At 38.8% G+C, this 19,780-nt stretch overlaps 1 protein-coding gene across 3 annotated transcripts in view; it reads right to left on the bottom strand.

The window, feature by feature from the left end:
- GPC5 (glypican 5) overlaps nt 1–19,780 on the bottom strand; it is a 1,358,912-nt gene that overhangs the window by 1,068,830 nt on the left and 270,302 nt on the right. For all 3 annotated transcript variants that reach the window (XM_021065368.1, XM_021065370.1, XM_021065369.1), the window contains exon 4: nt 279–412. In XM_021065368.1, coding sequence (XP_020921027.1) covers nt 279–412 — 134 coding nt within the window. The remainder of the gene's footprint in view (nt 1–278; nt 413–19,780) is intronic.

Here is a 19,780-nt window from a genome sequence, read left to right as displayed (position 1 = left end):
CACATTTTAGTGCACAATGATCATATGTGTCTGAGGCCTGCCATATTTCATTATAAAAAATGTTTCTTAGCATAGAAAGATGTTTTGGTTTCCTACGTGGAAACTTTCTTCCTAATTAACAGATGAGGTGGACTCACTGAATTTTAATGGCAATTAATGTTGATATTTTGTTTCTTCACTTATGTATTTTGTTCTACTTAATAGAGTATATTCTATTCTGTGGTAAAAATAATGGCTTACTTTCTCTTCTCTTTCTGGTTGTAAAACAAATGTCTTACTTTCTTCTGTTGGCAAGGGTCTCTTCACCGTTTCTTGTAGAGATCTTCATTCCATGCTTCTCTTTGCTCCCATCAAAGGAACAACGGGGGCTTTGGGTGGGTATTCTGTTTGGACGGCCGCAAATCTTATTTACCTTTCAAACAGAAAATATTAAAGATTAGTTACAACCATGTTCCAGCCATTCTGAGAATGTAGTGTTTGTAAGAGTTCAAAACAGTGACATACTCTTATTTATACCTCAGTATTAGCCTTTAGGACATATGTTTGTCAGTTTTTAAAGTGCAGAGAATCAAATTATCTGTATAAAATAACCATAATAAATTGGTACTATATGCATTTATATAGCTTGTATGTATGCAAGTGCCAAAATCATGAACAGAAATACACATATGCAAAATCAGAAAACTACATTAATAAACTAGCCTTCTTGTATAAACTGTTTAACAAAGTAGATATTATTTTAGGTTTATGTTCATATATCTGACTAATCATATACCTGTAATTTTTAATACAATAATTTGTTATTGAATATGTAGTCTATTTCTATATGAGTTCTAAGGATAGTTTTCTTAAAAACATTTTCTGAGAAATGGCAATATAAGATCTTACTTTGTAACAGTTGTATATCTTCTTCCTCAACCTGGATTGATTTCAAAGGTATTATTTATGGTATTTTTTAAAAAATTATATATCTAATCAAAAATTTTATTTTTAATACTATTCATGTAGTATTCATATAAATTATGTAATTATCATTTAAAAATTAAGTAGTTAGACAAATTACTATATAAAGAATCAAGAAAAGATTCACAAGGACACCTTATTTTTTTTTTAAAGTCACAGTAGTATAGTTAAAAATATATAAAAGCATTGCTTGAGAATCAGGAGACTTTGATTCTTGTCCTAAGTTTTTCTTAAGTGCTGAGATCTTGAAAACAATGGCAGAACTTTTCTGAATTGGATTTTCTTATGTGTAAGATGAAGAAGTTAGAATAAATCCTTCCACAGTCCCCTGAAAGTTCTAAATTTGAATAAGAATTAAAGGAGTTATGTATCAACTCATTTATTTAAACCATAATTACTTAAGAATGTGTATTAGATATTATAGAATAAAAGATGAGAAGCTGAATTTTCCCCCAGAGAGCTACAATTCAGAAGGAAAGGAAGAAAATCCCCCTAAACATCAAAGCACATGGGCACCTTGGAAGAAAGCCTAGTCCACACTAGGCTTCAGCTCGAGCCCACACTGCCCATGTGACAGCTCTAGAGAACCCTGAAAAAAGGCTTGGCCTATGCTCACTTCTGCTCCAGGCTTCTTGCCAAAGCTACTGGGTATATGGACACTCCCAGACACGGAAATACCTTCAAAAGCAGGAGAGGTAATAGGTTCACCTAAGTAATAGAGACAAATAACAGAAATTCAAACAAAAGAAGACAGAGGAATATGTTCGAAGCGAAAGAGCAAGATAAAATCCCAGGCCAAAACAACAACAACAACAAAACCCTCTAATGAAACGGAGATAAGTAATTTACTTGATAAAATATTCAAAGCTCACTGAACTTAGGAGAAAACTAGAAGAACACTGAGAACTTCAACAAAGAATTTGAAAATGTTATATGTATGTATATATATATGAAGCTAATTGTAACCACAAACCAAAAAAAAAAAAAAAAAAAAAAAAAAACCCACCATATATACAGAAAAAAGAGAAAAGAACATGGAAAGAGAATAAAGGAAGAAAAGAACAGAGAGGAACTCTAAATACATCTGAAAAAGATGAACAAAATGGCAATAAGTACGTACCTATCAATAATCACTTTAAATATAAGTGAACTAAATGACCTAATCAAAAGACACTGAAGAGGAAGGAACATACCCAAACTCATTACATAAGACCAGTATTACCCGGCTACCAAAACCAGCAAGAGACATTACAAAAAAAAAGAAAGAAAGAAAGAAAGAAAGAAAGAAAGAAAGAAAGAAAAAAGAAAAAAAAATTATAGGCCAATATCCCTGATGAACATAGAGGCAAAGATTCTCAAAAAAATATTATCAAACTGAATTTCACAGTCCAATAAAAGGATCACAAATCATGATCAAGTGGGATTTATTGCAGGGATGCAAGGATGGTTTATATTTTATTTTATTTTATTCTTATTTTATTATATTTTTGTTTTTTGGGGTCGCACTTGCAGCATATGGAGGTTCCCAGGCTAAGGATTGAATCGGAGCTACAGCTGCCCACCTACACCACAGCTCATGGCAACGCCAGATCCTTAACCCACTGATCGAGGCCAGGGATCGAACCACAACCTCATGGTTCCTAGTCAGATCTGTTTCCCCTGTGCCACAATGGAACTCCAAGGATTGTTTAATATCCACAAATCAATCAATATGAGACACCATATTAATAAAAGGAAGGATAAAAATTCATGACCCTCTCAGTCACTGCCGGTGGGAATCGAAAATGGTACAGCCAATTGGAAGATGTTTGGTGGCCTCTTACAAAACAGAAAAGTACTTTTATCCTATGAGCCAGGAATCGCACTCCTTATTCACCTAAAGGGCTAAAAACCTATGTCCACACAAAAGCCTGCACACAGACATTAACAGCAGCTTTATTTATAACTGCCAAAACTAGGAAGCAACCAGGTCGTCCTTCGTAGGTAACTAGATAAATAAACTGTGGTCCATTCAGACAATGGAACATTATCCAGTGCTGAATGGAAATGAACTATCAGATTATGAAAAGACATAGTGAAAACTAAAATGCTTACTACTAAGTGGAAGAAGTCAATCCGAAAAGGCTACATACTGTATGATTCCAGCTATATGATTTTAGGAAAAGGCAAAACTATGGAGTCAGTAAAAAGATCAGTGGTTTCCAGGGGTGAGTATGGGAGAACACAGGATTTTAGGGCAGTGAAAGCTACTGTGTATGATACTGTGATGATAGATACACGTCACCATGTATTTGTCCAAACCCATAAAATGTACAATACCAAGAGTGAACTCTGATGTAAACAATAATGACATATCATTGTAGGTTCATCAGTTGTAGCAAATGTATCATTCTGGTGGACCATACAGATAACGGAAGAGGCCTGGCATGGGTGGGGCAGGGGCTATGTGGAAGAGCTTTGTACCTTCCACTCAATTTTGATGTAAACTAAAGCTGTGCCAAAAAAAATAAAAATAAAATTAAAAAAATAAAAAGGTTCGTTTTGAAAAAATCAATAGGTTTTAGCAAAGAATTGATAGTGAAAAGTTAAGAGATGTGTAAGGTCAAGATATTAAACAGCTCCAAGTGAATTTCTAATCATCGAAGCTAAAAAATAGTGATAGTGGAGTGTAAATATATTAACAAGGTGTTAAAATATTACAAAGGAGGAAAGTACCTTCACTGTCAACAACTCCTAGTAACAAGAACCAGAGGAAGATGATACAAGTTGACGGCAGAAATATCAAGAGTAACACTGTTTTAGTGACACTACAGGAGATTCTGAAACACAGAACAGTACAGGGACACAGCAATCATGAGTCCAATGTGACTAGTTCTATAGCTCTGGACAAATTACGGAACCCTACGAATCTGTTTTCTCACCCTTGAAACTTGAGAAAGTAAAACCACTTCACAGTTACCAGGTAAGGAAAATCGGCTCTCACCCTGTCCCTTTCATGCTTGATCTAAGACCATATCTGCTATTGAATGTATTTCCTAGGAAGGCAGACAGAAAGCTGAAAATACCAGCCTCACAAGACTTCTTCCCATTAGCCTCTTTGCAATTTTTTCTAGGTATAAAAAAAATGTACCAGCCACAGATTTAAAAGTCATCTTTAATTGTATCCAAAGGTACAGCATAGATAGCAGATTCTAATATATGCAAATAAATCTGGAAGCCCTTGTACTTGCTGGCTTGCTCTCACGGAGCGCCACTTCACGCTTTAGCAGAAGGAAATGGAAAACCATGGGTTCCTAGCACATTAGCCCGTCCTCTTAGCTCCCCTGAGTGATTTGGGTGGAGCATTGCAACATTAGCACCTTCTGGATATTGAAAAAACCCTCACACTCGCTTTGACAATTTTTCATCTCTGACGTACACTGCAATTTCTTTCCTCATTCTCCCCCTGGTCTCTACTGTTCTCCCGTGCAATCAGTCGCAAGTGTCTTGGGAAAAAAAAAAAAAAATTGTTTTCCTCCCGAATGCGTATCTACTCCTGCTTTCAGTTCCATCTCTGGCTTCCCACTGATTTTCAAGTTCCCATCTCACCTTGAAATGTCTCTTTTAGTTGCTCCTAACCTGTATCACTTCTCCCACTCTGATCAGCATGTGCTGCAACAACTGCCTGTCACTTAGCTTACTTTCTCCATTCTCATGGAAATCTTGGTACTGTATGCACCAAAGTGCAAACTTCTCTTTAGAGCCTCCCTCTGCTCACTCAGTCTTCTTCAAATCTGTAAATATTCAAAGCCTTTAGCTTATAATCTCAAAATGCTTTGTGAGAAATAACTTCAGTTGTTCATTTTCATTAGATGCCCATCCGCAGAGCCTCCATTTCTTTTGCAATAATGGTTTAAAATGTTTATTAATAATAATAAAAATTGAAAGCAAAAATACTTAGAATACTAGATATTGAAAAGCTGTGAGGCGTTCCCATTGTGGCTCAGTGGGTTAAGAATCTGATATAGCGTCTGTGAGGATGTGGGTTCAATCCCTGGCCTCACTCAGTGGGTTAAGGATCTGGCATTGCCACAAGCTGTGGCATGGATCATAGATGTGGTTCAGATCTGGCATTGCCGTGGCCATGGTGTAGGGTGGCAGCTGAAGCTCCTATTCGACCCCTAGCCTGGGAACTTCCATATGCCATAAAAGGAAAAAGAAAAAGGAAAAAAGTAAAAGAAAGCAGTGAATGTGGAGATACTATAAGTGTTGATTAAGCAATCTGTTTCAGAGGATGAGGCCAAGGTGGACCGACCCTACCTTTCTATGTAGCAGCAGGAGACCGAATCAGGATGCTTAGTGTTAAAATGAAAGCCAGTTAAAAGAAATTATATGAGCTTGCATGTATGCTTGAAAACAATAACAGCAACAATAATAGAAATAAGAAACAGGGTAGATTTGGATATGTGCTGTGCTCCAGTGTATTAAAAGCTACTTTTAAACTACTTGCAGCTGTAGTTCCCTGGTAGCCTGAGTTAAGGTTCCAATATTGTCACTGCCTGGCTTGGGTCACTGATCTGGCGAGAGTTCAGTCCCTGGCTCGGGTACTTCCACATGCCACGGTTGAGGCCAAAAAGAAAAAAAAGTGTAGGGGGGCCTATTTGGAGGGGCTAAATGATTAGCAGTTTTTGCAGTTTAAACAACAAATGTTGAGTTTATCAACTCTGTCTTGCCCAGTTCCTTATGAGACTCAGAAGTAGTTTGCCAAAGAACTAACTGGTGTTAGGGGTAAAATCTGTCACTACAAACTAGCATGAGGCTAACTTTTCCAGACACTGATACAATCTTTGAATTTCATATCATTCAAATGAGAACGAACTTAGGAATGTAGGTTGGACCAGATCACCAGGGATGGGAGGGGGATTAACTGGTAGGTTCATGAAGTGTGGACTTCAGCTTGCAGACTATGGTAATTAATGTACTCACGATCCACAAACCAAGGAACAGCATTATACCCGGCAGACAGGGAGACATTTCCCATAGGAAGGGTGAGAAAATATTAGAATAAATTTAATAAGAACCCATGAAATCTGAGAAGAAAGAAAAAGAAACACTCATTTATGAATGAAGGGGATTTCACTACTTGGTGATGCACTATCGGAGGTTAAAAAAGAAGGGGAATTAAAGCTGCCGGCTGTTTTGAATCTGACAACTGGGGTCAGCAAAGACCTCACAACCACCGTGTAGCAGGTGGACAGCAGAGTAAGTTCGTTGCTTTGGTTCGTCTGTACCTTAGAGCAGGAGATGCATTATAACTTAAAAGCTTTGATCTGGAGGTACGTCTTAGAGGTGGTTCTAAATGATGGACTGGAGATAAAGAGAATGTTAAGGACCAGCATTACCTGCACAGAGCCAATAGTTCAAGTCATGAAAAGGGCTGGAATTACACAACGTACACAGAACACAAAGAGGTCAGAAAAGAAAATCTTTCAGAGGTGGAAAAAAAAGAACTCTGATAATACACCCCTCCCCACCAAAAAAATAGAGAAAAAAGAGGAAATGGAAAGGAGGACAAGGAGAAGGAAGGAATAAAGGGGTAAAAAAAGAAGGAAGGAGGGAGGGAAGAGGGAACAGAGGAGGAGGAATGAAGAGAGGGAGAGACCAAAGGAGCAAGGACCTTAGACTAACAGAGATGAAAGTCACATAGAAGTTATCTAACCTTGGAGTTCCCATCGTGGCGCAGTGGTTAACAAATCCGACCAGGAACCATGAGGTCGTGAGTTCGATCCCTGCCCTTGCTCAGTGGGTTAATGATCCGGCGTTGTGGTGAGCTGTGGTGTAGGTTGCAGACTCGGCTTGGATCCTGAGTTGCTGTGGCTCTGGCGTAGGCCAGCGACTACAGCTCCGATTGGACCCCTAGCCTGGGAACCTCCATATGCCCTGGCAGCAGCTCAAGAACAGGCAAAAAGACAAAAAAAAAAAAAAAGTTATCTAACCTTAATCCATAGGTAAGAAAACTGAAGCCCAAAGCAGGACAATAACTTTGATAAGATAGAATCTAGCTCGTGGAAGAGTCATTTATAGAATCAGTGGTCTCTTCTTTATGATTAGTGGCCTTATTATTTATCTTCATATCTATTGCAGGATGGGTCACATTATTTAATATCTAATTCCTATGTGCCCTATATAAATAAAATAATTTTGTGTGAAAATGATTTAGATATGAGCAGAAAATAGAATTTCATTTTTCCTATGTCTGTGGAAGTGGATGAGAGGAAACATGGCAGTTATTCCCTCTAGGATTCCTAGGAATGGGAGTTCTGTGGCTCAGCCAGCATATTAGGTATCCAGAATTGTCACTGCAGTGGCTCAGGTTGCTGCTGTGGTACAGGTTCAATCTCTGACCTGAGAACAGCTACATGACCTGGGTACAGACAAAAAAGAAAAAAAAAAAAAAGATTCCTAGGAATAAATAGAGATGGAGAGAATGGAAGAATTATAAGGATATAGACAACTTGATTTCTGAGCTGGTTGTAGGAGGAAAATCAGAATAACTGATTTATTTTATTTGCTTTTTAGGGCTGCAGCCACGGCACATGGAGGTTCCCAGGCTAGGGATTGAATTGGAGATACAGCTGCTGGCCTATGCTGCAGCCACAGCAACACAGGATCCGAGCAGCATCTGTGACCTACACCACAGCTCACAGAAACGCCGGATCCTTAACCCACTGAGTAATGCCAGGGATCAAACCTGCGACCTTATAGTTAGCAGTCGAATTCATTTCCACTGTGCCCCCAGGGGAACTCCATAGAATATCTGATTTATGAAAAGAAATCCGCTCATGATATACAACTGCCAAATTCCAATTTTGTGAGATAGTAATGAAAGACTTTCCTCTCTTCCACAAAAGTCTAGATAACTTTGTAAAGAAGAATCGTCAGTAAATTCCTGATCAACCATTACAATGAAATAATTTGGTCTATTTAACACTTAGAAAAGCAAACTGTGTCACATTTCATTATAACTGTCACACTAAACATATGTTACACATTCTTAGATTTATGAATCCTCAAATATTCCCCCAAATTAGATTTGTTTCCAATATAAAAATGCTTTTCATATTGCTACCGATCTGTAGTTATACCTGAAATCCATGGTTCAAATTAAAACCTTTCTAATCCACCTCTATTTTTTAAACTGCAAATTAAAAGATCTTCATGAATAACTTATTTTTGGTGTTGCAAAGAACTTTCAGACGTTACCAAGCATTTAATATCTTTTCATGTAGGAGGCAAACTGACACATATGGGTGTTAATGATGTTATTATAACTGCACAGTGAATGCTTGTGATGGTTCATTTACGTGTCAACTTGACTGGCCCCAAGGTACACGGGTTAAACACTGGTTCTGCGTGTGTCTGTGAGGGTGTTTACAGACGGGACTGGCATTTGAATCAGTGGACACAGTAGAGCAGATCACCCTTCCCAGTGGGCGGGTATCAGCCAATCCACGGAGGACCCGAGCAGAAGAAAAGACAGAGGAAGGAGGCATTCGCCCTCGCCCCATCCGAGCCTCACTGGGACAAATCATCTCGTCTCCTGCCCTCAAACTGGGATTCATACCATCAGCTCCCCTGGTTCTCAGGCCCTTGGACCCAGACTGAATTATGCCTCCGGCTTTCCTGAGTCTCCAGCTTGCCGACTGCAGATTGTGGAACTTCTCAGCCTTCATATTTGTGTGAGCCAGTCAACTCCTCAAAATAAATCCCTTCGGAGGTCTATTCATCCCATATATCCTAATACTTCAGTGAGTCACGTATCTTTTAACGAGTGTACAAATTGCTATTAACATCATAAACAGTCTTTCCTGCAGTATAATTCTGCTTTTTGTTTTGTTTTGTTTTTGTTTTTTCTGTGTGGTGCCTCACCCACGGCTGTTCCTGGACTAGGGGTCCAACAGGAGCTGCAGCTGCCAGCCAACAGCACAGCCGTGGGAACACAGGATCCGAGGCACACCTGTGATCTACACCACTTTTAAAATACTAATATAGTCTATATTGCAACGAGGCATATTTACAGCAAGTGTCCAACTACTAAGGCTCTGCAAAGAACTGCCTTTAAATATGTTATTGGTTAAGAATTTTAAATTGGCAGAAGAGGCCCAGTTCCCAGGAAAAAGCAAAAGTTACAGTTGAATAAGGGGGAAAAGACCTACTGTCTCTACTTTTCAAGGGCTGGGGATGTGTTTATAGTTAAAAAAGAGCACATCAGACCCTTTTAAAAGTATTTACTTAAGAGCCACAGAATGTCCGGTCTTGGATGGTTGGCTTCTGTTTGTCTTTTCTTTTAATTTTCCAGAAACTGTTTCTCCATATGGATGCCTGTGCCTATCACTATAAAATTGCCACCAGAACTCATTTATATTTAAAATTAAAAGAGAAGAGGAGAAAGAGGGGGAACAGCCTAGGGAGAAACAGAACAATATTTCTATTATCTTGATTTGGCCTATTGTGAGCCCGGCTACTTTGGTACATGTACAAATTACACCACCAGAGGGAGCTCTACATCTCAGTCCTCTTCATAATCATTAATTAAGCTTATTGTGTGGATCCACGTAAAATCATTTAGTTTGAGACTCGCAGAGAAAAACCCAACTTGTAGACCAAAAAGACAAAGATTTTGAAACATGAAATCTTCATAAAAATCCAGTCTTTAATGAAAAACTACCAGACTGATAAGACAGTATCGATGTTATCAAATGAGAAAAGGAAAACCATCTCAGAATCCTGGATTAATTTGTCCTAGCTGAGCTGGCTTGTTGTCAGGAATAGGAAGAGACTGAAAACTGACCAAACAGTCAACTATTTCCTCTTTCTCTTTCCTTTCCTCCTTCACTTCCTAACTTCTGTCTCTTTCTCTTTTTTTTTTCTTTCTTCCTATTTTCCTTTCTTCCATTTATAGGGAAATATTAGTTTATAAAATTCCCAGGACTAAAAGCTAAACATGTGCATTTATTCCTTGTTTAGCTACAGACTGCAATGGCCACTAATAAACTGAGCCTCTGTTATTTGTAGAGCATTATTCTAAGAGCTGGAGGGCAGTGATGAACTTTTTCTCCCAGGATGCTCACATTTTAGCAGGGGACCTGAAAAGAGATCATTAACTAGATGACTTTTATGTCTTGATGAATGTTACTCAGTTAAAAATGGACATCTGACAGCGTGACAGAGTAGGATGAGGATGGACTGCTTCAACTAGGTAGTCAGGAAAAACTTTAAAAAGTAGTCTTTGAATTATGTTCTGAATGAAGTAAAGAGGCAGCCGTGGGAAGATGACAGGGAAGCGCTTCATATACAAATAGAAGAGTCATGAAAATAGCCCTGGGAAGAGAAGGAAAGGAGGCAGCTACAACTGAAAAATGCCATAGAATAGTGGGGAGAATGGAGGGAAGAGAGCAGTGGTGGGCTGGCCAGATGATACCTTTCATATACACTCTGCTGAAGCATGAATCTGTGTGCCAAGTGGGCGCTGAAGTCAATGGAGAGTTTTGAGCATAATGATAGTACGATTGGTTTTATGTTCTAAAAATATCATGCTGGGATGGACTGGGAGCTTGGGATTAGTAGTTGCAAACTATTAGATTTAGAATGGATAAGCAGTGAGGTCGTACTGTATAGCACAGGGAACTATATCCTGTCTCTTGAGATAGACCCTGATGGAAGAGAAGAAAGGAAATGTATGCATGTGTGTGTATGTGTGTGTGTGTGTGAGAGAGAGAGAGAGAGAGAGAGACTGGGTTACTTTGCTCTACAGCAGACATTGGCACAACACTGTAAATCAACTACACTTTAATACAAATTTTTAAATTTTTTTAAATTACAAAATAAAAATAAATAAAAACATCACTCTGGCTGTTGGTTGGAGAGAAATCTGAGCACGGCATTAAAAAAGTGATAAAGAAAACGGAAAGAGTGAATCCAGAGGTAAAGCTTTTGGTACAGTTTGGAGAGATGATGCTGGCTTTGCTGAGGGTGGTCCATGAGGACTGGGATCTAGCTGAAAGATGCACATGCTCTGAGGGTGGAGACAGCAGGACTGGAGGATGGATGCAGTACAGCAAGTGAAGAACCAGTGGATTCGAGAATGTCTGCTGCTATTTTGGGGCTGAAGTATCTGGGCAAGTGGAGTTAGAAAAGAACGGATTTGGGGAGAAAAAGAAATGTCTCCTTTGGACACATTTGGCTTTCTATGACTATTATTCATCCAAGAGGAGATGCCCAATAGGCTGTTAGCTACATGAGCTGAAAACTCAAGGCTGAGTTGGTTGTCAACAGCATACACTTGGGATGAGTATAGATGGAGAGACCATCAAAGACACCTGGAGCATGACAACATTTGCAGGTGGAGACAGAGAAGTCGAAAGAAATTCTGAGAAGTTTTCAGAGAAGTTGGAGGAATCCCAGGAGAATGGGCTGTATCAGAATACAAACGAAGTGTTTTCTTTAAAATGAAGAATGAATCAGATATATCCAGAGTGATGGACAGTCATATAAAATGAAGGTGAAAATGAACCACTGGATCTTAGGAGAAAAAGACCATTGGTGACTTGCGAAAAGTGTGGTTTCTACGAAGAACTGTGGCAGAGAGCACAGTCATCAGTGGAACTAAGAGATAAAAAAGACAAGATAGCAGGGCTGGTGAAAATACGCCAATCTTTCATGGAGTTTTGTGGCGAAAGTGAGAAGATTTATGGGATAGAGTCTAGAGAAGGCATGGAGTCAAACACATTTTTGTTTTGTTTTGTTTTGGGACAGTAGCTATAACCACATGATTCCAGCTGCAGTGGTAGATACCTGACTTCAGATCATTTGGACTGAGTCCTATTTTGAAAAAGGGAATTATTTTTCAACGTGTGTGAGTGACAGGGAGACATATAGTTTAGATAAATAACCTGAACTTGGAATGCCTCTGCTTCTACACTTATCCATGGCAGGTAAGAATTGTGTTCCATGTATGGGAGGTACTAGATCATTGAATGTAGATTGTATAAGAAAAGAAATGGGGGGGGAGAATGGGAGAGGAGAGTAAACATGTTGAACTTTTCCATTAGACAAAATAATTTTTGGATGATAAATATGAAGGTAAGTGAGCTGGAGTGGTAGAAACCGATGACTCTAACGTGAGATATGTGAACGATGGGTTTCAGAGATCGTGCCAATCCAGGTGATAGGTTTGGGAAGGCAGGAGTGATTTGAGATGGGATCAGATGATGACATACACAGGTTGGACTAGTGATTTCAGATAATCCAAGACTCTCGGATTCCCCATGGTCACGGATGTTAACCGGAAGAAAGGCATAATAGACTTGATCCTGGAGTCAGAGCCACCTATGTAATACCCTGGGAGTGGTTAGAGGGTTAGGACAGCCTGGAGCATCTAGGAAGGCTGACCACACCACTGGCAAAGGTCGGAAAGATGCTATTTACTCCAGTAAGAATAACTGGCATTTGCAGGTTTTAGGAGAGAATGTACAATGTGAATTTAAGCAAATAACTTACAAGCTCTGCTCATCTTCTGACATTGGAAAAATGGACTTACCTCACAGGGCAGCGGTGGGGATTTTATAAAATTTCTTTCCCTTTTAATTGTGTGAAGGAAATTTTTATTGATAAGGGCAACAAAAACTAGAACTAGAACAGATCTTGCTGATTTCTTGTCTTCAAGGAGTTTATAATCTAAGACGGGAGGTAGGGTTTCCAGCGATGAAAGCAGTTGGTAAATATATAAAGCTAACTTCAATACAACATAAACAATGTCTCTGTAGCTTATAAGCTATGTGTCAAAAGAATGTAAAAAACAGTAATTTGTATAGAAGCCCAAAGAAAAACCACTAAAACCAGAGGAATCAGGAAAGGTTTTAAACGAACTTTGAATCACTGGAAGAAAGAGCAAAAGAGAGAATGGTCGAGGGGGTGGAAATGGGGTGAAATTCTCAGCAGTGGATATTAACTCGGTTATGCTAAGAGAAGCTTGACTCAGTTATGTCTTCACTATGATCTCTTGAGGATAAAAGGATAGTTTTTTCCTTCTGTGATCAGTGGGCTTTGTGATATTTAAAACTCTTCGAGTTACACAGTCTAAAATGCTACAAACTACTGGACTCTGCCTTAAAAAGATGTGGGCCAGCCGCCCTGTAGTACCTCAATATTGACATGGTAAGAAATCACAAGGAAGGAAGTAAAACAACTCAAAATCAAGTTTAAGTACAGGACACCTTGAAAGGCTAAGTCATATCCCTAGAGACAAAATCAAAGTTTGACATTTCATTTACCAAAGGGAGTAAGAAGCCTACATTGTAAAAGAAGATTTTTGGTAAAAAATTCAATAATTAGATAAAAATAAAAAGGAGATAAATATGAGCATATTTGCCCCACTTTTTCAAAGCTGAAGATGCTTGAAGGTGCTTAAGAATTGCCATCAGCTAGAGTTTAAAATCATCACAACCTATTTATTCTGCTGTCACTGGGTCTCTTGTGTTTTCATGTCTCCTCCCCTGTGTTGGAGAGTTTCTCCCCCTAGAATGGGCTTCCATTGGTTCTTCCTTGGATAGACACAAGGGTTTCCTTGCAGTCTTATTCTGCAGTGCTCCCAACTCTGATCCTTTTCCCCAGGCTCCCGGCTTCATCTTCCTAAAGCACAATTTTGGTCACACTGCTTCTCTGATCCAAAGCTTTCTATGGTTCCTCCCATTTCTAATGAATACAAATTAAAGCCTTTCAGGTGAATTTACAGCAGAACCTCAAAATTTCCCAGCACTCCCCTATAAACACCAGGCACTTTAGCTCAACTGTATTACTCATAGTCTCTAATTACCCTGTGATTTTCAGTCTTTAAACTGTGCTTCTTTTCCGTTTGTCTGAATGTTACCATCTTTCGAGGTTCAGGTAAAACATCACCTGTGAAATTAAGCCAGCCTTGATCTCTTAACTCGAGGTTATTTGTCAGCCAGGCAAGCATTTGCCGTCTACATCTCAATAGAATTGTTCTGTCTCAATTTAGAGTAGTATAGAGGAATATTTTGCTTGGCTGATTTCTTCTGTTCCTAAATGTTATCAATGCTTCCTTCTAACTCCCCAAACAAAGCTAATACATATTTGCGTGAATAAATTAGTAGTTTCTTGTCAATTACCTTATTTGTTGGAAATAGGCAAATGATAATTCTGGAGACAATTTAAATGCCCCCTTCCATAAAATACTCCAAGTGCGGCATTGTGTCTTCCTATTTACTACGCTGAGGAATTACAGGTTTTTTATAAATCCTGACCACTTGCAACTAATCTTTCGTGTAATAGTCGGACATCAGAATATTGTTAGAAAGGTACTTAAAAGAGACATTGCTGACAGGGGAAATAATTTCAATACATGTTATAGGCAAATACTTATTACTCAGAAAAGTGAAAAAGACAAATGGCTCAAAAAAAAAAAAAAAAAAAAAGCAAACAGATACCCAAGTCACAGCAAAAAGTACAAAGGACAAACATCATACAAAAGCTGATAACCTTAGCACTTATCTGTGAAATTAAAAGTACAATTTTCACCCACCCAAACAGAAAACATTTTAAAGATTGACAGCATCAACTATTGGCAAAAGTGTTTGGAAAATTATCTCACATTGCCAGCCTGAAAGTAAATGGGTACATTCAACTTTTGTTGTAGGGGATTAGACTGTTTTTAAGTTTTTAGTCCATACATTCTACCAGACAGCAATCCTACTTAACCATAGCTCACCTAGAGAAACAACACCACTTAAGAACAAGGAGGTACAGGAGTTCCCATTGTGGTGCAGTGGAAATGAAACCGACTAGGAACCACGAGGTTGTGGGTTTGATCCCTGGTCTTGCTCAGTGGGTCAAGGATCCCGGCAATGCCGTGAGCAGATGCAGCTCGGATCTGGCATTGCTGTGGCTGTGTCGTGGGAACCTCCATATGCTACAGGTGTGACCCTAAGAAGCAAAAAACAACAACAACAGAACAAGGAGGTATGCACAAAGATGCTAAATAAAGCACTTATTTTCAATGATGAAAACAGAAATTAATGTTCACCATTCTGTCATGACTGTGACTACATAATCATAGTATAATTTGGAATACTACCTAATGGGTAAAAGTAAAATATCAGAACACATTATGAGTAAAAAAAAATTCAAAAAATGATAAGTCAAACAGGATACAATTTATGGTATTCAAATTAAATACCATATTTCTGCTGTTACACTCATTTACCCATGTGAAAGCATTTTAAAGGTCTGGAAGGCTACCTAATGTTTTGAATAGCAGGTATATATCCAGAGAAGGCAAAGCAAAGTAGCTGAGACCTAACCGTCTATAGCGCTCCCCTCGACTTTATAAACATGTACAAGCAGAAACATACAAAAACACACATTTTATTCTCTGTTTTTGGTCTGATCTTACTAAATTAGAATTATATTGTATATATCTCTACCAAGCTTTCTTTTGCAACTGAAATGTCACTTATTTCATGAACATACCAGAAATCACTAGCTAGACACAAATGTCAGTTTTATGCTTTTTAATTGATGTCTTGTACATAGAGATATGCACACTCAGAGAATATGTCATAAATGGGATCACATCGTAATGCTGGGTTCTAGTTATTAAATGCCATGAAATTTTTTTCCTGTTATTTTGCTTGCTTCTTCAACTCCCATTCCCTTGGTATGGGCACTCACATATTTTCCTTCCCAGATCATCAGCTGAAGTAAATCATCGATCATACTTTTCCATTTTTCACCATGTTCATGTGCCCACATATTTTGCACATTAACACATTCACACATATATACATATAATATCTATTTATAAACAGCCTGTGCACAAATCAAATGCTTTATAAAAATAGGATCATATGTGCATCTATTCATTTCACTTTCTCAATTCCATAATATTACATAAAAATCCATTCGCATCTATTGCTACAACTTCAATTCATCACCTGTGATGCTTGCCTAACCCTCCTCAGTGTAGCTGTATCCAAAATTATTCAATAATCCCCCAATGTTAGATATTTATTTGTTTCCAGTGTTGTGGTTAGCATGTTGCTGCAAATACAAGCATCTTTATATTGTGGCTTTAAATGCTACTAGTACTTTTATTTCAATACAATAAAGCCTCTAGAAATTGGAATTTGGGGTCAAAATAAAAGAATCCCAAGGTAACTGAGGACAGAGAGGGGCTGCTGCTGAGAGGATAAAATTAAGATGAGAGATGTTTAGAAATCAAATATACAGAGCCTTGATGGTCATATTAAAGCAATCTATCAACTCTACAATTGTAGGGTTTTAAATCCTGAGAAAATGAGGTTACAACTAAGTTTTTCAAATGTTATCCTGGGGATCCTATAGATGGGGTGCAGCAGCGGGGGACATGGAGAGATTGAATGATATTAGACTAAGTAGGGCACTTCTGCCTGCCATCATCTGTGCAAGATAACGACTGATGGTATAAAGGAGAGACTCAAGCGTATTTGAGGTTTGGTTAGGATGTGAAATCAATAGGAATCAGCACCAGCGAGAAGGTATCAAGGGTGATTCCTAGGTTTCCAGGTGGATGTGCTGAGCCAGAGGATCCCACAGAGCAACAGAGGATCTTAGGTTTGAGGGACAAGCTGATGCGTTCAGTTCTGGATTCCTCGGTTTTGAACAGTTTGGAGACATTCTGAGAAACAGTATTAAGTAGGAAACTGCAAATATAGGTCTCGTGCTCAGAGTCTGTCTTGGAGATAGAAATACGGTAGTCTTTTAATCTGAGAAATCCATTTCTAGCAGGCTGATGTGACAGGAGTCTCCAAAGTGACTCTAGGAATAAACCGTTTTTTACATCCCAGAAACCGGAAATCATCAGTGGTAGAGAATACGAAATTAAAGAAAGGGAAAAAAAGACATGCCTCTTAACTCCATTTCTTTTTATACTGGGAACTGTGGCAAGTGGTGAAAAGATAAAAAACTGAAAAGTTACAGATGCTAATATCATCACCCGGCCATGTCTGACTATCTAGGCATTAAAGAGAGTATTTTAAAAGGGGAGATTGCGTTCTTATTTCATATTTTTCATAAATATACAATTAATTTTGTCTTATTTAAAAAATCCCTCTCGCTTGTTAGAATGAATGTATGTTTTATTTTCATTTGCATTTATCCATCTCGTAATATTAATGGGGTTTCGTTTTTTCACTAATCTTAATATTTTCTTCTCAGATGGAGGGTTAGTAAATTTCAAGGTCAGAGTGTCCTTTTCCTCAGAAACATATTAGAAACCCCTGATATCCCTGTGTTCTAAGACCAGTGAGTGGATAGTCAGTCTGAGGAAAAGCCAACAGCAAAGTCAAAGGAGGCCACATTGGGGGCGGGGGGATTCATTCTATTACCTCTTGGGCTGGGACTCAGCAATGGGGCTTCTACCTATTCCAGTATGGAAATAAGGATCCCCTATCAAGGGGATTGTGATGTGCCCTTTAATTGCATATATTATTTTTGATAAACAAGTAATAAAATATCACATTATATTAGCATTATATATTATGAATTTTAATATATTTATGAAGCATCATACCTTCATCCAAGTTAGGGAGGATACATCTGTGTGTCCCAATAATCTATATTTTTATTCATTTGTTTATTTTTTATCTTTTGAGGGCTGTACCCTTGGCATATGGAAGTTCCCAGGCTAGGGGTCAAATAGGAGCTGTACCTGCTGGCCCACACCACAGCCACAGCAGTGTCAGATCCAAGCCACCTCTGCGCCCTACACCACAGCTCATAGCACACCGGATCCTAAACCCATTGAGCAAGGCCAGGGATGAAACCAATTTCCTCATGGATCCTAGTTGGCTTCATTACCACTGAGTCGCAACGGGAATGCCAATAACCTGTATTTTTAAACCGGAAGTTTCGCATTACTTTTGGTGTATACTCTGTAAACTAAAGAATTTATCCTAATGGTCCTTGTGAATATTGTAACTCTCAGTTTATACAGGCAGGGGGTTGAATAAAAATGGTTAGTGTGAAACCAGAAGAATAACGTGCCTTCAGAGATATTTAACTCAGGTCTGTTTACTCTCATCTCTCTATGGACAGAGATCACTTTTAGAAGGGCAAGAGAATGATTCGTTTTCTTTTTTTTTTTTTTTTTTTTTTTTTTTCCCACTGTACAGCAAGGGGGTCAGGTTATCCTTACATGTATACATTACAATTACATTTTTTCCCCCACCCTTTCTTCTGTTGCAACATGAGTATCTAGACATAGTTCTCAATGCTATTCAGCAGGATCTCCTTGGTTTTTTTTTTTTTTTTTTTTTTTTTCCTGTCTTTCTTATCGTTTTCTATTTTCACATTACTCTACCTGGGAAAAAAGACAATTCAATTAAACTCACATAGAATCTTGAAGGGTGTTCCTTGTCTGGAGTGTGTTGCCAGAGCCCATGGTGAGATTTAAGGATGACCGTGACGGGAGGGTCCATTTCAAGCCACAGCTGCCCATGGTCTAGCTCTAAACACAACGTACCTGTCTGGATATTAGGCTACATGACCTTACAGTTTCCCCTAAAAGTAATTTACCTGTGGCCAAAGCCCAAGTCAATTGTGAAGCTTACCTCTAAGCAGAGTTCTACAAAGTGTTTTTAGCAGAAAATCCATAACATACCCAGGTAAACATGGGGTCCTGGATAAATATATATTGGAAATGTGAGCCTCAATGTGGTGGATGGGCACTCTTTTATTTTATTTTTATTTTTATTTTTGTCATTTTAGGGCCGCTCCCACGGCATATGGAAGTTCCCAGGCTAGGGGTTCAATCAGAGCTACCTACAGCAGCTGGCCTACACCATAGCCATAGCAAGGCTGGATCTGAGCCGTGTCTGTGACCCACACCGCACCAGCAATGTCAGATCTTTAACCCACTGAGCAAGGCCAGGGATCAAACCTGAGTCCTCATGGCTGGTAGTCAGATTCATTTCTGCTGAGCTATGATGGGAACTCCCTGGGTATCTTCAAAAAGTAGAATTTATTAGAGCCTTGGATGCACGAATATGCATGGTGATAACCTGGAGTGCTCTCTAGGAAATAAATATTATATATTGTTTTTCCCCAAACTTAAGGTTGTACAACACTTTGGGAAATAATATCTACTGCTAATATCTGAAAGAATACTTGGGAACAGCAGAAAGCAGTTTTAGGAGTTCGTGGCGCAGTGGTTAATGAATCCGACTAGGAACATGAGGTTGCGGTTCAGTCCCTTGCTCAGTGGTTAACGATCGGCGTTGCTTGAGCTGTGGTGTAGGTTGCAGACGCGGCTTGATCCCGCTGTGGCTCTGTGTAGCCGGGCTACGGCTCAATTAGACCCTAGCCTGGAACCTCATATGCGCGAGAGCGGCCGAAGAAATAGCAAAAAGACAAAAAAAAAAAAAAAAAAGGCAGTTTTTAAAACTCTCTTATATGAACCATGAGAGATTCTGTAAACCGACAGTAGGTCTCAAAGGCATCTAGGTTGAAAATCTGCCTCAGTCCTGCTCTACCTCCATGAACCACTCTGGCTGTCTTAGCTCCAAACTAGCATGTGATGTGTAGAAGCCAAGTGCCTGCTGTTTGCCTTCCTGCACTTAGAACTACAAGGTGGAGGGCACGGTGTAGAATGACTCCCAGAATTATGCAGAGTAAATTACATGCAGGTCTCTCACGATTTGTTTTTAATGTTTATTATTTTTGCTTTGCCCTTATTTCCAATAACCTAAATTGATAAATGGGATTTTTGACTGGGCTGAAG

The sequence above is a fragment of the Sus scrofa genome, chromosome 11 (assembly GCF_000003025.6).
Source record: "Sus scrofa isolate TJ Tabasco breed Duroc chromosome 11, Sscrofa11.1, whole genome shotgun sequence".
Classification (NCBI taxonomy): domain Eukaryota; kingdom Metazoa; phylum Chordata; class Mammalia; order Artiodactyla; family Suidae; genus Sus; species Sus scrofa.
Note: the sequence above shows the minus strand (reverse complement) of the source record. Positions and strands in the feature narration are given on the sequence as shown.